The 16,965-nt window shown below is 49.2% G+C and overlaps 5 protein-coding genes across 5 annotated transcripts; 2 read left to right on the top strand and 3 right to left on the bottom strand.

Moving 5' to 3' along the window:
- Positions 1–4,328: 4,328 nt before the first annotated feature.
- FSUBG_5649 (Rho-GTPase-activating 8) lies at positions 4,329–7,021 on the bottom strand (the record flags this gene model as incomplete). Its single annotated transcript, XM_036683767.1, has 3 exons — positions 4,329–5,173; positions 5,230–6,670; positions 6,794–7,021. The coding sequence occupies 3 exons, from the start codon at positions 7,019–7,021 to the stop codon at positions 4,329–4,331; spliced, it is 2,514 nt and encodes an 837-aa protein (XP_036538783.1).
- A 1,832-nt stretch (positions 7,022–8,853) lies between these two features.
- FSUBG_5650 (uncharacterized protein) lies at positions 8,854–10,374 on the bottom strand (the record flags this gene model as incomplete). The annotated part of the gene is made up of 1 exon (XM_036683769.1): positions 8,854–10,374. One exon carries the CDS (start codon positions 10,372–10,374, stop codon positions 8,854–8,856), a length of 1,521 nt encoding a protein of 506 aa, XP_036538784.1.
- Positions 10,375–11,571: 1,197 nt separating this feature from the next.
- FSUBG_5651 (uncharacterized protein) lies at positions 11,572–12,387 on the top strand (the record flags this gene model as incomplete). The annotated part of the gene is made up of 1 exon (XM_036683770.1): positions 11,572–12,387. The coding sequence occupies one exon, from the start codon at positions 11,572–11,574 to the stop codon at positions 12,385–12,387; it is 816 nt and encodes a 271-aa protein (XP_036538785.1).
- A 311-nt stretch (positions 12,388–12,698) lies between these two features.
- Positions 12,699–14,061, bottom strand: FSUBG_5652 (tyrosyl-tRNA synthetase; the record flags this gene model as incomplete). The annotated part of the gene is made up of 4 exons (XM_036683771.1): positions 12,699–12,971; positions 13,037–13,272; positions 13,327–13,393; positions 13,444–14,061. 4 exons carry the CDS (start codon positions 14,059–14,061, stop codon positions 12,699–12,701), a joined length of 1,194 nt encoding a protein of 397 aa, XP_036538786.1.
- Positions 14,062–15,289: 1,228 nt separating this feature from the next.
- Positions 15,290–16,922, top strand: FSUBG_5653 (membrane dipeptidase; the record flags this gene model as incomplete). The annotated part of the gene is made up of 4 exons (XM_036683772.1): positions 15,290–15,593; positions 15,650–15,862; positions 15,915–16,287; positions 16,346–16,922. 4 exons carry the CDS (start codon positions 15,290–15,292, stop codon positions 16,920–16,922), a joined length of 1,467 nt encoding a protein of 488 aa, XP_036538787.1.
- Between the last annotated feature and the right edge of the window lie 43 nt (positions 16,923–16,965).

A 16,965-nucleotide genomic window follows, 5' to 3' on the forward strand; every position in this document is an offset into this window, starting at 1 on the left:
TGACTTGGTGCAGTACAGTGCAATCCGCTAAACTCGTAAGGTTAGGGGATGTGACCGCTGTAGACACTCCCCAGCTCGGGCCGTCCTGCTCGCCGAGCCAAGGGCGGTGGATGATTCCGTCATGCTCACTCAGTAAACTAAAGCCGCACATGCTGCACGTACAGTGCATAGGTAGGTAGTGCTTGTTAAGCCTAGTGCACCTAACTACCTTACCTATACCTTACTCTACACCAACCAACCATCTATCCCATCCACTCTCACCAGCACGCGACATCTACATCCGCTGCTGAACGAACCATCCTCCTCCTCACGATATTATACGAGATGCGCCGGTCGAACATACCCTCACGAAGCCCCTGAGACCACGTCCTACCACCTAAATAAGCATCTCCTCCAACGGTCGGCCCCACGCCCGCGGGGCAGCTTCTCACCATGTAGGCTAGGACATCCACCGAATCGACCTCTTGGGAGAGACATTGACCGTGTGCGCGCAGGTTCGAAAAGTCGCTCTACGACCTCATCCGGGGGCTACGGAACCACAAAGGCAATGAGAAGGAGTATATCCAGAAGAGCCTCAAGGAGTGCCGCGCCGAAGTTCGCAGCCAGGATATGGGTTAGTTCGATGCTATGTTTGGGAGAAGCTAGCTGTGCGAAAGATCTGACTTTGGCTGTTTAGATCTCAAGGCTACGGCGCTGCTGAAGCTCGTTTATCTGGAGATGGTCGGACATGACATGTCGTGGGCGTCGTTCCACGTCCTCGAGGTCATGTCGTCGCCCAAGTACCACCAGAAGCGAGTTGGATATTTAGGAGCTGTCCAGAGCTTTAGACCTGACACTGAGGTTCTGATGCTGGCTACTAATCTGCTGAAGAAGGTCTGTTGGCCACATACTGGGCTTCCTGATGCCTCCAGCTAACATCATGATAAGGATCTTGGTTCGACGACTCCAACGGTTATATCTCTCCCTATAGCCACTCTGCCCCATGTCATCACCCCCTCGTTAGCGCTCTCGACATTGCAGGACTTGCTACCGCGATTAAGCCACAGCCATTCCAACATTCGAAAGAAGACGCTAGTGACACTATATCGACTTGCTTTGGTATACCCCGAGGCTCTTCGTGCAGCATGGCCTAAGATCAAGGAGCGCCTCATGGACCCTGACGAGGATCCCAGTGTAACAGCAGCCATCGTCAATGTTGTCTGTGAGCTTGGTTGGCGAAGACCGAATGACTTTCTTCCTTTAGCTCCTCGACTGTTCGAGCTCTTGGTTGATGGTGGTAATAACTGGATGGCCATCAAACTCATCAAACTCGTAAGCTATCAGCACTTAAGCTCGTGCGCTGTTGTACTAATCTCTGTTCAGTTTGCCACTTTGACACCGCTGGAACCTCGACTTGTGAGAAAGCTGCTACCTCCTCTGACCAATATCATTAGGACCACACCTGCTATGTCGTTGCTCTATGAGTGCATCAATGGAATCATTCAAGGCGGCATCTTGGGTAGCTCTGATGACTCTGGTACTGATGAGATCGCAACGCTATGTGTTAACAAACTACGAGGCATGGTCATGATAGATGGCGATCCTAACCGTAAGTGCTCGTCTGTTGTTGCTTGAAAGCGGATGTAAACTGACCAGACATTAGTCAAATATGTTGCTCTACTAGCGTTCAACAAGATCGTTACCACACACCCGTACTTAGTATCTCAGCAGGAAGATGTTATTCTGGAATGTATCGACAGCCCCGATATCACTATCCGAATACAAGCACTCGACTTGGTCCAGGGCATGGTGACTGGCGACAATCTCGTGTCTATCGTGAGCCGCCTCATGAAGCAGCTCAAGTCGTCCATGCCAGCTCGTGACAAATCTCTACCTGGAACTCCTCCGAATGATCTTAACGAGTCTGAGGACGAATTTGCTGAGCCAGCCCCGAGGCCAAAGGCCGAATCCGCTCCTTTGCCCGACGACTATCGAATCGACGTCATTGGAAGGATTTTGGGAATGTGCTCCAAGGATAACTACTCGAGTGTCTTGGACTTTGATTGGTACATTGATGTCCTCACACAGCTTGTCCGTATGGCTCCCGCCTCTCGCAAGGTCGACGATGATCTAGGTCCAGTTGAAAAGGCCAGGGCCAATGTGTCCGAAAAGATTGGTGACGAGCTCCGCAGCGTGGCTGTCAAGGTTCGTGTGATGCGATCAACGGCTGTCAGGGCAGCCGAGATCATTCTCAGCCAGCTCAATACAGATACACCGCCAGGATACAAAATCACTTCAGGGGCACTCAAGTCAGTTGCGTGGGTCATGGGCGAATACGCCTCGCAATTGGCCGTACCAGATGAGGGTTTGAATGGCCTCTTGCAGCTCGTTCCCCGAACAAACAATCCTGAAGTTTTAACAACGACCCTACAAGCAGTCACAAAAGTGTTCGCCACTATAGTTGGGGATGAGAGTGAACCTTGGACCGCAGAGAGAAAGTCGAGGATATCGTTACTTATGGCGCGCATTATCCACGTCTTTGAGCCTCTGGCACTGCACCCTAGTCTTGAGGTTCAGGAACGAGCTGTCGAGTTCACAGAGTTACTGAAGCTCACGGCTGAAGCTGCTTCATCTCAACCGGCGTCGACAGACGATGTTGAGCAAGATCCTCCGTTGCTTCTCACTCAGGCTATCCCCTCGCTTTTCAACGGCTGGGAACTCAACTCGGTATCCAAGGGTGCTCAGCTGAACGTCCCAGTACCCGTGGGCCTAGACTTGGATGAACCCATTCATGCAAACCTGGCCAAACTACTATCAGAAGCCGACTCTATCACATTGGCAACAGACGACTCGGATGAGTTTGAGACATATTACCACCAGAAGCCACCACCTACAAGCATTGATTCATCTGCGCCAGCCATCAGCAGGATAGCTGAACCTACAGAGGAATACTCAGCTTCTTATCAGCAAGCTGATGAAGATACGTATCTGGATGCTGATATTGTTGCTCGAAGAAAAGCCGAGCGTCTCGAACGCAACAGAGATGACCCCTTTTATATTCCCAGCAGCAACGACACTCCTCGCACTTCGACCCCTATCCACAATATTCTCCAGAGCAGCAATGGGCCCGACTTGGATATCGACTCCATACCTATCATGCAACTAGAGCTATCAAGAGCCGGAACGCCGGCTGCACAGCCCTCAAGGCCACAGCCAAAGCCACGACAGAAAGTCATTATTGCTGCAGACGAGACACTCGAAGGCAGCGCTAGTGGCGGCCTTCGATCCTATGACTCGGAGAATAACTCTGACAGCTTCACAAAGTCCAAGGCTCGCAAGCCAAAGGCCAAGCAGACCCTACTAGGCGTAGACTCGAGCGGCATCGGCTCCTTCAGTCTTGAAGGCCAACCGTCAACTGGTTTCGACTATGAGCAGCAACAGCGTGAGGAAGTTGAGATGCAGCAAGCCATGAAAGAAGTCGAGCGACTCCGCCTCGAAATGCAGCGCGCGAACGAGCGCATTCAGGTGGCACAGGGCGTTGATGTGGAGGGCACAGTTGTCAAGAAGAAGAAAAAGAAGCCCAAGAAGGATGCTGATGCCGAGGGAGCAGAGGGCGAGGAAGTAAAGCCAAAGAAAAAGAAGAAGAGGGCTCCGCGGACTGCGGTCCTGGAGGAAGAAGGCGGTGATGATAGCAGTGCTCGTGGCGTTGAGTCTCCTGCTTCTGGTGGTGAAGTGGCTGTTGCCAAGAAGAAAAAGAAGAAGAAGCGCGTTGCTGAGATTCAAGACGAGTAGACGGACACAAGTGGTTTGGGAGTCAGTGAGCGAGCATCAGGCAGAAGGAGGAGGATCAAACAGATAATAATAAGTATCACAAAGTCTTTGAATCATTTCTCATATCTTGCCTTTTATGTGCTAGGCCGCTTTTCGCTCAATATTTACAACGTCTCAAGAAATTCATCAAGCCCAAACTGGGCCAATGTCCTGAAACAAGTCTCTTAACGAATAGGGAATCGCTGCCACATCATGATGTTGATACGGCATAAATACAAAAAATAGACTGGATCGTTCCAGTTCCAGTTCCACATCCAGATCCAGAAAAACGACAAGGAAAAAAGTACACCGATAGTTCTTTTTTGCTCATGTTCCATTAACACATACACATGACAAGGTAGATTAGACGGCCGAGTCAACCCGAGCCGCTCCCCTCTATTCCTGCAGTCCCGCTGTTAACCCAATCCCAACTCCGTTCAAGATCAAGATGAAGGCGAGGCTCTATTTGGACCTGTCATGGTTCAGAACCGAAACTCCGCCTCCAACCGCTGTCTAAAACTTGGCTCCGTGTCGTAAAACTAGTCCTCCATCGGAGCATCTTCAAGCTGCACGCCGCGGTTGGATTCTGAAGGGGGAGTCGATGGTACCACAGGAACTCGCTTGCCACCAACAAACTTGGTTGGTGTACGTCCTGTGCTGTCACGGCTGTCTCGCTTCTCCGAGTCGGCATCAGACTTATCCTTCTCAGCATCGCCATTTACAGGGGCAGTACCATCGGGCTCGGGAACTTCAAGACTCTGTCTCTTGATAACTCCACCGAGACTGGTGCGGTGTCGGTCGACAGCCGATGTTGGGCTGGCAATAGGGAATCGGGTCTCTGGTCCACCAGTGCTTCGGTCTCGGCGGTGACCACGGGGGCCTGGCGCAGGGCTCTTATCACGGCCGCGGCTTGCGTTGGCCTTTTCAAGCAGAGCTCTATTCCGCTCTTCCATAAGGGCCTTGCGGTTGCTTTCATCGGTACTGATAGCTCGAGGGCGGTTGTTGCTGCCAACAGAAGTGGAGTGTGTAACCATAGACATACGCTTCAGTGCACTGAAGATGGCGTCCTTGTGTGCAAACAGATCTCGGACCAGTCGGTACGCATGCTTCTCTTCCATGGTGAGCGAGGTCTCAGTTCGTGGCCGCAGGATGCAAGGTGCAAGTGCAGAGGCAAGAGATGCAACGTAAGCTTCATCCGCAGAAGTCAGGTCGATCAAGCGAGTGAAGTGGTTCATGCAAGCATCGAGAGTTGCAATATTGGTGAGGCGGAGTTGTGATAGAGTAGACTGGAGAGCAGCAATGCGAGAGGACTCATCAGCGTCAGTAGATGGTGTGGAGTAAATAGTTCGGATAATCTCATAAACGTGAGAGGAGACCAGAGAATCTATATGATGTTAGTTTACGTTATAGAGATGGGGTTCATGGAGCTTTTGCACTTACCAGGTAGCTCCAAGAGATAGACCTTGAGCAAACTGGCAACCGTGGGGATATCAAATTCATCAAACACATCAGGAGAAACAGGCTTGCCGTCATTGACCTTGGCGCGTAGACGGTGTGATTGTGATAGCGGAACTTCCAGCAACCACACACCTCGCCGAGCCTCGTCACCTTCAAGATCAGGGTAATGGTGGTCTAAATAGGTCAAGATAGTGGTAACAATCATGGGCACGCGCTTCTTGTCAGCCCTGGCGCGCGCCTCAAGATCGATACCAAATGTCTGCTCATCGACCTTATTATAATAGTTCTCATAGACGACCACCTTGGGCACGAAACTTCCAGTGCGGTAGGTCTCGAGAAGATAACGTAGATCGCTCTCGGGCTGGACGGTCTCCTGGAAAAGCATCATCTGGTCTACAGTAGACTGCAGGCTTGGGATAACGTTTCCAATGGTGCCTGAGAAGTCAAGGATGACTGTCTTGACAGCCTTTAGACGGTCAAGCTCGCAACGCTCAAGGAACTTGAGGTGAAGATGAATAGCCTCCTCAAGCTCGCATCGAAGCTGGTCAAGCTTGCGCACGCCCTCGCGGTACTTCTCATCGGCCTCGGAAGCCTCTCGCTTAAGCCGCTGGCTAGGGGTCTCGTTAGGGTGAGAGTTGTTGAGAACATTCCAGTTGGCAAGATATTCGCTGACAGTTCCAACCGGAGAATCAGCGCCCTCAGAACCGGTAGAAGCCAGTGAGAAAGTGCGGTTAATAGACTTCTTTTCAGGAACACCAGCCATTTGGAAAGCCTTGGGTCGCCATTGATAAAACATCTTGGAGCTGTTGGCGAATGTACTTCCCACATTACCGATGAGACGAAGGAACCCGTTGTTAACAAGATCTTGACCAATTCGCTCGGCATAAGCCACGCCGATGTTGCCCATGCTACGCTGCAAATATTCGACGATGTCGGAGCCGGAGGACGTGTTGAGATATGTTCCTAGAATTGGCACCTTGGTCTCGCCCATCTTGATGCTGGAAAGCATTTGGGAAAGAATCTTCTTCACTTGCTCGGGCTGATAAGTGTCGTCGCCAATTTCATATAGCTCTTCCTCCTCGGGCTCCTCCTCCTTATGAGGCTGAACCTTAATCTCGGGAATATTCTGATTGCCTTTGGGGCTGGTTTCAGGATCCTGGAAAGCAAGCTTATTTTCCTCTTCGAGGTCCTCGACTAGTCGGCATTTGTTGAAATAAACGGATCGGAGCTTCTTGACTACCTCAGCCTGGCGATCGTGAGCTTTGATGCGTACTTGCAGCTCATCTTGAGAGTCCTGAATACGAGCTTCGTGGGCGTCGCACCAGCGGGAGAAGGGGTTGACAACGAGGTCGCGGATGCTCTGGGCGATGCGACGGTGGTTGCGAGCAGCATCTTGCATCTCATTTCGCATGCCATCGAAGGCCTAGATTTTGTCAGTTGGTAAGCTCGACCCGGATATTGACGTTATCGCATAGTAAATCTCCACAAGTGACTGTGGCGCAGACTCTGGGCAGTTGGGAGAGGATTCAGAAGCATGGTATCGTACCTTGCGAACGGTAGCTCCGTCATCACGGCTGAAGCCACCAGTGATCTTGTCGGCCGATGGAGCAATATCACCAAGTCGCTGACCATACGTCTCCTCGGCTTCGGCGCGTAGGCGTGCGATGGTCAGAACCTGTCTGTTCTCATGAACACCTTGTTGAAGCTTGCTAAACAGGACACCGAGTCCCGCAGCGTAATCGCTCGACCAGAAGGAATCAGCGAACCCCGGCATGATGGTCTGCCTTATCCAGCCCCTTCGATTGATGTGGTGATTATGTGGTCCCTTTTTTCGATTCTATCGGAGGAGGAGTAAGAGCCAAAAGCTCGCTATAGCGGTGGAAGGATTGCCGGAGATCGACTAGCGATGTAGTGGGTGACGTAGGCGTAGACGTACGCAGGAACTCGTCGCGATCGTCGTGAAATAAGGGGGGAATTGGGCGAAAGGATGCCGCAGTTTGCGTTGTGCAGGTGATAATCTGTCGTCGTATCTGCTGCGTGTCTCTGTCTTGCGTAGACTAGTTCGGTGAGACGGCTGCTGCCGATGCAGGGGGAGCAAAGCAGTTGATTTATTGTTGTGCGAATTCCAGGGATCGAATGGGGAACGACAAGACACCTACGGAGTACGGAGTTGCAAGTCGAGACAGCTGTACAGTACTCTGTATCTTGGTTCGTCAAACTTTCTATCCCCTTGGCTGACACTCTCTGTGTGGGCAGGACAAGGCTGAATGGGGGAAAAGATCGGGCGTGCGTGTTGACTGGATCGGAAGCTTGCGAACTGGGGTCCGTCCGTGTGGGAGAATTTGGGACGAGATGATGGTTTGTTAGCTTGAAGGAGGCTGGCGCCGGCGCTTTGGTTGGCATCCGCTGTCTGACTGGCGACGTGGAGGGGGGAGGGGGGAGGGGACGGGTTTGTGCTAATTAACAGGGGACTTTGGATGTAGAATCACTCCTTTTGGGTGTCATAACATCAGATCAAAATATTTTGTTACTTGTGGTGATGATCTATCATAAAGAAAGAAGTTGGAAAGATCTAGCTTCATTGTTTGCTAATAGAGAACCTAGGTACAAGTAATAATTTATGACAGCCCAGCAATGGTCAGAATGGCAGGAGGTGGATCATGTCTTTCTTTCCTGTCTTCCATCCATCCATTCAATCATCAACAACCGAACCGAGCTTAGCGAATCCACCAAGATGAACCAGGAGGAAGGAACGATAGAACGGGCAACGTTCGTTGAACACGAGCGTCTTTGTGTTGCTTTAAAGCCGTTGATACTACCTAGGTACGTACGTTAACAAAGTTGCATTAATTCACTGATGAACTGTATAAAGGCAATTGAGAACTCTAAAAGAGATTCAGCATAAAGGAGTCGTACGCTTTCTAACTCTGACGGACTGGTATTTTTATTCTCCCCTGTCATCGCCAATCTGAAGTTCTGTTGCTATTGCTACAGGCTGTTGAGAGGAACATGACAGCCACAACCAGAGACGCAATCGGCATTTGTGGCCGCTTCAGAGGCCTCTCACTGGGCAACAGCTGTCGGTTGTTAGTGGATTCGACGCCCAGCCACTTGCTCAGGGCTGAGGTTAACCCCTGAGGATAGTCTCCTCGTAAGTTGTGGGGACGGTACCTAATTTTAGAGGCACGTTTCAGAAAGACATTCCTGGGTATCTTAGTTCAGGGGGGTCCGTGTCAATCAAAGCAGGATATTCTGGGCTCTCCTATGACGACGGAGACAAAGTCTAGGCCTGAAGATGCTGTTAATCTCGCAGCTTCATATGTGATTTTTCCATAAAATTTAACCATATTCGTGCTCTCTTGATTCACACATAATTCTCCAAGAATAAATGAACTAGCCAAGCACTTGTCGGATCTTGCCAGCTCTAGCTCAGTACCTATTCTGGAAGTAAGCCACAAGCTACCATAGTTGGAAGCTAAGAACCTAAGATAGAGTTCTATAAAACTGAGATCTTAGACTACAGCTATTGAACAGAGCCTCAGCATGTACGGAGTAGTGCTGCTTCTTTATTATTCCCGAGCTTTGCTATATCTATCTCAATCTTCTTCACAACCAAGCGGTAGGGAGGTCTTCACCATCTATGGACAGGCTACTGATGAACGGCGAAGCGACTAAACGTTCCCGATTATAAGCCCAGTCAGATCTTGGAAACTCCTTGTACTCAAGTACAATGCCAACCTGTGAGAGCAAATCTTCGGTATGGCTTTCATCGAACAATTTCTTGACGTCGCACGTCACTTGTTTCAGCCTAGGGAACCGACCCTGCTCTCTTCTGAGATTCGCAAGTCCATACAACCCCTTCTGTAGACGTTCTGGAGGTGAAGGGAAATCTGGCTCCACAAGAGTAAGAGACGTGACGCTGGGTGGGAGGAAACTTGTGAGGGACTTCTCATCAGGAAACTCCAAACTCTGAGTGTTGTACACTGCGTCGCTATTGAGGAACAGCTCTTGTAAGGCTGCGAAGTTCTCCAGGTGAGGCATCGGGTCTATCTTGGTGTCTCGGCTCATAAAAGCCCGTATACGAAGGTCAAGATGAAGCGACTCTAGACTTGTGCAGTGCTTCTCGAGGTGTCTGACAACATCGCTTGCCTGGACTTGCCAGTTGTAAAGCTCGTCAATGTGCAAGGAAGTAACATCTGTGGCTTCATATGTGAACGCCTTCAGAGTCCCGGTACACGAAGGGAGGATCTTGGCGAGCTGGTCGGGACTCAACCTGAAACCTCTGAGGTGAAGTGCCTTCAAGCTCGATATTTCAGGCAGTGGCAGCGATTTGTAGAGAGTCAGAGCTTCGAGACCTGGCGAAATAGGAATAAGTTGTGATGAAAGCCATTTCAAATCAAAGGCCCCACGGAGCTCGAGGTTTCTCAAGGGAAGACTGGCTACCCCAAGGACCTTCAATGCCTGCATTTGGTCATACAACTGATGAGTTGAAATGTCAAGAGCCAGGTGCGAGCATTTGGGCAACAAGGCAAGCATTATAAATAACAGCTCAGCTGACAGAGTACTCGCATGTAATTTTATGTTCTTCATTGCCTCTGGAGAATGAGCTTTGCCGAGAATGAGTCCTCGAAGGAATGCCTCACGGTAAGGTGAGGTATCCTTTCTTTGGTCCCAGATATCCGACAGCTCCAGTCCTCTCACCTTGGCTACTTGTCTGAAAGCCTCGTGGGCATGTTCAAAATCAATTGATGAGGCCCCTTGTGTGGAATAGAAGAGGACGGCTTTGGTAGATGAGGCGAGATGGCGTTGTGAGGCGATGGTCCTTATGAAGAGGGGCAAGGATATCTGGGTCAAAGACTTCCGTAAGGGCCAGAGAAATACATGATGAAGAATATCCTGACCGATGTCACGAAAGCGTCTTGAGACGAGACATAGCGACGCCAGTACCTGGCGATCTTGGCGGTAGTTGCTGTTGAGCTGTTGAGTGTTATCAGTCAGATATTCTTTCTTGCCGCGACAGTGTAAGCAGAAGTAGCCAAGGATTTGGCGTAGTAACTCTGGAGACAAGTTGGCAAGGTTGGGTATGTGTTGATGGTTCTGAGGGTCTTGGGTCTCCGTATGGCGCATTGTATCTACTATAGGTAACGTGTATGATGAGAACAAAGATGAACTAATGACTGTTGTGAAGGCCAAGACATTGAACTATTGGCAATGGAGAGGGGGTTGTATGTAGAACTTTAACCGCCAACTCATGGAGCAAGTACTAGTACAGGCTATCTGAAACATTTTAAGAATTATCCTCTCTTCTATGAGATAGCCTTGTACACTATCCCAAATAGATAGCACTTTATTTAGGGTCTATCTGATTTTCCATGCGTTCTGAAGTTTTGTTATAACTCTTCTTCCCTTTTACCGAAGTGGGAAAGGATTGACCTATTTTCAGGGTATCACAAAGACCAGCCAACGTCAAGGGGTCGATCAAAGACGAGAGAATTGGTCTGTTGATTTATTTATTAGTGCGGCTGTCACGTTGCGACTCAACAAAGACCAAATAACTTGATGGCCGTTGCCTTTTACAATGTACCTTAGGTATCATTCGACTTGGTTCAACCCTGTCGTTACGTAGTATCTGCTTGATTGCCTTGCACGGGTAAATCTACGATCTTCGGATGATCTACATCACGTGTATCGCTTCTTGCCGAGCCATCAACTCCATCTTCAGCTTCAGCTCGTAAACTTCCATACCTACCTACCCAGAGCAAAAGCAACCAAAAGGACCCTTGTTAATGCCAACGCAATAAGGACCATTTATTTCCGGTGACGTCGGCCAAAAACTTACGATGCTTCCTCTAAACGAACCGCCCTTAATTGGCGTCTCCTCCCCCTCCAAACCGATAATTGGTCACTCCCCTTCACTACTTAGCGCTCGGGGACCTGCGTCCCCCACTCACACCCTTCCTTAGGTTCTTTGACCATGTCCTGATGAAAGTGCTTTTCGTAGTTGAGGTTCCAAATGGGGACATCGTCTCTTTTCGCCAAGGGACCGGCCAACCTGAATTGGTCCCAGAATGGGCCCTGATATTCAATTTTGAGGGTTGGTCGGTCCCCTTATAAAGGAGCCTGCGTTCTGGAAAGGGTGAGGTCACTTCACTTCCTTTCTGGTGTAATTCATTGTTTGTCAGTTAGTTACCTTTGTTGTTACTATATAGAGAGCTTGCAGTTCACTCTTTTACTGCAACAAGACTCACTACCGCTCATTCATTCTTCCATTCTATTATATTCAATTCTCCTATACTAGGTATCCGTTACATTTCTTCTCTTACAATGCCTTCAGTCAACACTTTTATGACCGCCCTCGTGGCTGGTTTTGCCATCGGAGCTCAAGCCGGTCCTTGCAGACCTCATGCTTCAAGCTCTGTTATCCAGTATCCTGTTTCCACCACTCAACAGACCGATGCTAGAACTTCTGCTGCCTACACTGATGCTGTGAGCAAGTCTGAGACCAACACTTCTCCTTCTACTACCGCTGTGCAAGTCACCAGCACCACCAAGGACGAGTCTGAGCCTGCCACTGTCGCCGAGACGACTTCTGCTTCTGCTGAAACTCTTACGAATGGGTCTGCCTCTCCCACTTCCGAAGCTGAGACTACTGAGCCTGCCGCCAAAACTACTGCAACTGCTAAGGAGGACACAACCTCTGCTCCTTATACCACACAGGACTCTAGTGCTGCTCTTTACACTACAACATCAGTCCCAGAAACCACTTCAAAGCCAAAGACCACTCTCGACACCACTACCGTCGCCCCTACTACCATATCCAAGCCTATCACAACTACCTCAGAGGCTTACACATCCACCTCCGCTGCTGCTGCCTCCAGATGTCCTGCCCTCTCTGAGCTCACCTGCGCCAAGACTGGCTTTTTCAGCAACGCCGACAGCAATCTCATCCAAGTCTACTACGATTATACCCTTAGCCAATGTCAGGAGGAGTGTGACAAGACTGACAACTGCAAGACCATTGGTATCACCACTAGCAACCAGTGTGAGCTCTACGATGCCGCTGTTTCTGCCCTTGGGTTTGAGTTCAGAGAGGGCTGGTACTACTCCGTCTATGATGCATGCTGCTTCAATGGCGAGTAGATAGGAGACTGAGCAGGCATGCATCACATGCGCAGGTAAATATAATCACTATATATGGGTTGATATAGGGTGTTTAGGAACCTTTCTCAGCTGGAAAAAAACCAATATCTCACTCAGATAGTTTTAGCACTAATTTATAATTCTTTACATGTTTCAATATATCATTTCATCTTAGTCTTTCTACTTGGCTACTGAACGCTTTTGTTTATCTCAGACTCTTGCCTAACATCATTGAATCGCTAATCGTAAATGTGACCCTGTTTAAACTTTGGAATCTGTTTCTTCTCTTTGTTTCATTTTTGGGGTTTTTCTTATGCTGTAGGGTTGGCCTCAGTCGCCTGTACGTCTTTGATTGTCAAGTCTTCGGCTTTCTTTGTCACTTCGGCCTCGGCATTGTCACCGCCCTTGGCTCCGGGGAATCGGGTGCCCCTGTTCTTGACCTTCTTTTCCTTCTTGACGGGTGGGGGGTAGGCCTTCAGTGTGACCTCCTGCCACTCTTTCGAGGCCTCGAATTCAGCCTGGATAGGGCTCATAAGCTCGTGGAATCCCTTAGTCACAGCAGCCTTCAGGTCTTGGGGTGTCAACTAGAACGCATCGTGTCAGTAACCATCTCCAGTAACAACAAAATCATCCATTAAGGAGAGCATACCACATCGTTTCGGTAATCATCGTGAACCTTCTGGATATCGCTGTAGATCAGGGGTTCGCCTTCACGTCTCTCGACCTTGAACGATCGAGAACCAGCCTTCAAGCCAGAAACTGGTAGCAAGACGTACTCCACAAGTGCAAGTACACCGTTGCCCTCAACCTCCTTGGGGACACACTCTGCCTTGCGAATCTTCTTGGCCACAACGTCAGGGGGGTCAAGGAGGTCGATCTTGCTATCTAAAGTCATATATTAGCATGATTCAGATCAGAGGCATGCGGCGAAGCGCTTACTCTCATCGCTTGAGCTCATCTTGTTTCCGTTCAAGCCAGCAACCATGGGGTTCATGAGATGGGCACGCTTGTAAAGTCAGTATACTGTAATTTGACCAAAGAAGGGCACAACCGCACCTTTCGGTATCCGAGCTTGGGCAACCATTCAGTGGCAGCTGTGAAAAGCTTTCTCTGATCGACGCCACCAAACTGAACATCGCAATCGAGATACTGCTCATCCAACACCTGTAGTAGAGGGTACATAAGACCACTTAGAGGCGCATTGCCAGTCTGCTTGACGACCTCGGCACCAGCCTTCTTGGCATCGTGCTCGGACACCACCGAGGCGAGCTTGTAAAGATCCATCACATAGTCGGCGGTTTTTTGATAGGAGCTTCCAAGGACGAAACGCAGCTGATCGGTAGGGACTCCGCAGGCCTTGAGCATTTCAGTGATAACGAATTTGTAGTATTCGGCGCGCTTCTCCACGAGCTCAATCGGGGCCTTCAGGTTATCGAGGAAGCCATGGATGTCGGCAAGCAACACAGTGACTTCGCAGCCAGCAGCGAGGTACTGGGCGATCTTAACGGCGGGCACGAAATAACCACAGTGAGGGCGCCCAGTTGTAGCAGTACCCCAATAGATTTTGGGGTTTTTGCCCTCGGCCAGAATGGACTCGATGATCTCGGGATTGAGAACCTCGGCGAGGTTCTCCTTGATGAGGTTGAGCCTCTCTTCTGTTGACTGACTCGACATTTTGCGTACCTGAGGAATTGTACAGGAAAGACTGATTGACTTCAGGCGTACCCCTCCAAAAGTCGACGTTGGGAGTCACAACCACCCCGCCGGAATCGGAATCTGGCTTTTCCGATCATAAATTTAGACCATTTTAGACTGTAGGTACTAAGTTTGTCCATCTCATCATACCTAACTCTGAATACTCTGTAGATTGGTCTAAGTTTTGTAACATAGGCCAGATTTAATACAACCTTTAGAGCTTATCATAAAGCTTCTTCATTTCAGTTATCCCAAGAGAAATAAATTATTAATAGATGTACATCAGAATTGTACTCTCATCAGGAAGAGAACGACTTTCATGATACCTCCCTGCAACTGTGGAAAACGGTGTCTCCGTTTTGGTTACGGTGTCATAACGGACGAAAAATGGGGCTCAGAATTGCGCTTCTGCCTCTGGGGTTCTCCGTAGTAGCGTATCCTTAGTGGTTGCACAGCATTTGCATAACTAAGTAACATATGCATAATTACTAGGAATACCTTAACGGACATCTCGGAACGGCAGAGCAATGTAAGTACCTGCGAGCGCTGAGGCATCCTCTACCTTTCATTCGAAGCAGACAATTGTGTTCAAACCTTTCAAGTAGTTGAATTGAAACCTGACTACTCTGGCTATCCCGCAGTTTTTTTGTGATCTTTCTCTTGCTAAGTATTATGCAATCCCCGATGATCGGGAGACTGAGTGCATCAGAATGGTAGAAACGTAAGGCAATGAGAGCCAGTTGATGGAGTTTGTTGGCGATGTCTTCTCTCGTGGTTGATACATGAAGCTATGCCTTATGGAGTTAGTGTCCGCTGCTCCTCTACAGAAATGGTTAGCCTCTCCATGGCTTGGCCAGAGGCCATCCAAATCCAAAGGTTGCCAGTTCGAATCATATTTCGGGGAGTTCTTTTTCTTTCATTTTCTTAAATCAAGTGTAAAGAATCTTGCTTTATAGACTAAGTAACCTATAAATCTAATAACATGTCTCGTATTTAACTCAGCTGTCCTCTTCTTGTTCAAATTGAAACCCAGGACAACTGACAGATAGTCTGAGCGTGCCGTATTTGTCAGCCCGGGAGTTCAGGGCGTTACATCTTTATCCCTGTGCCCTTTAACTTTGACCAACTCAACGACTTCACATCACTTTGTTATTCACATCAACCTCTCCTTACATCGATTCATTATTCATTTCATTTTGTCATTACAATGGGGCGGCAGGAACCTCTCCTATCTTACAACACCACTCGGTCATCGAGAACCAGGGGCGCAAACAGATCAGTCAAGGGAGGATTATTATCCCAGCTTCATACAGGCTCACATCATGAAGCTCCCTCTACACCCAAATTGACACCCCGAAAGGCTATTATAGCTATCTTCTTGGCACTTTTAGGACTCAGCCTGTTGCATCGACCAGTCAGCAATCGTTACAATGGTGTTCCTCGCTATGGAAACGGATTGCGAACGCCCGAGGAGCGAGCACGACATATACTCAGCCATACCCCATTGATAGGTATGGAAATCTGCATCCTTGTCATAATCAGATGTGTATTGACTTAGTAATTCCAGATGGGCATGTTGACTTTCCAATCGTGCTGCGTTTCGCATATGGCAACCAAATTTATGATGACAACTTCACCCAACCATTCGAGCAGGGTGAGCTTCCTGGACATGTTGACTTGCACCGTCTTCGCCAGGGCCAGAGTGGCGGTGCATTTTGGAGTCTGTTTGCTCCATGTCCATCAAATGGCTCCGACTTCTCTGACAAGAACTATGCTTCGAGTAAGTTGTCATGGTTCTTGATTCTCATGTGGCTTGCTAATCACATGTATAGGCGTACAGTTCACATTGGACCAGATTGATGTCATGAGCAGGCTGCAGGCGGCCTATCCTAGCCACTTCTCTGATAAGGTCGACAGCTCCAATGCCTTTGAGGCCTTTAAGCAGGGCAAGCTCATCTCACCCTTTGGTATCGAGGGTCTACATCAAATTGGCAACAAGGTGTCTAACCTCCGTCGTTTCCATGAGCTTGGTGTGCGCTATGCTACCTTGACTCATAACTGTCACAACAAGTTTGCCGATGCTGCGATTTTGTCAGACCCTGACCGGAAGGCTGAGCCATTGTGGGGAGGCGTGAGCCCCCTGGGTCGCAAGCTTATCGCCGAGATGAACCGCATCGGCATGATTGTTGATCTTTCTCATGTTAGGTATGTTGGTGTTGGTCTCACTTCCCACCATGAACTTAATCCTAACCAAAACTGCCAGTGAGGATACTATGTTGGATGTACTAGGCGGCAAGGATGAATGGACTGGCTCTGAAGCCCCTATCATCTTCTCTCACAGCTCCGCCTGGAGCGTCTGCCCTCATCCTCGAAACGTCAAGGACAATGTTCTACAGCTCGTCAAGAAGCGGAATTCCCTAGTCATGGTCAACATCGCCCCTGATTTCATCTCTTGTGTTGACACCGGAAAGGAGAATGGTCTTCCTGAGTTTTACCCCCAGAACTCGACACTTGCACACGCAGCTCAACACATCATCTATATCGGTAACCTGATCGGTTACGATCATGTTGGTATCGGTACCGACTTTGACGGTATTCCATCTGTTCCTGAAGGCCTTGAAGATGTCACCAAATATCCTGATCTGATCGCCGAACTCCTTCGACAGGGTGTCAGCAATGTTGATGCAGCCAAGGTTGTTGGAGGTAATCTGCTGCGCGTTTGGAAAGATGTCGACACTGTTGCTGCTAAGTTGCAGGCCAAAGGACAGCTGCCGCTGGAGGATGATTTGCCAAAGATGAAGTTTGACGAAGCTCAGGAGGTCTCGTTTGAGCATGCGTAAGTTTGGTAATGCCGCGCTTGAACACGGCCATATAGAATTCATG

Source organism: Fusarium subglutinans (genome assembly GCF_013396075.1).
Source record: "Fusarium subglutinans strain NRRL 66333 chromosome Unknown NRRL66333_c0000057, whole genome shotgun sequence".
NCBI classification, from domain to species: Eukaryota; Fungi; Ascomycota; class Sordariomycetes; order Hypocreales; family Nectriaceae; genus Fusarium; species Fusarium subglutinans.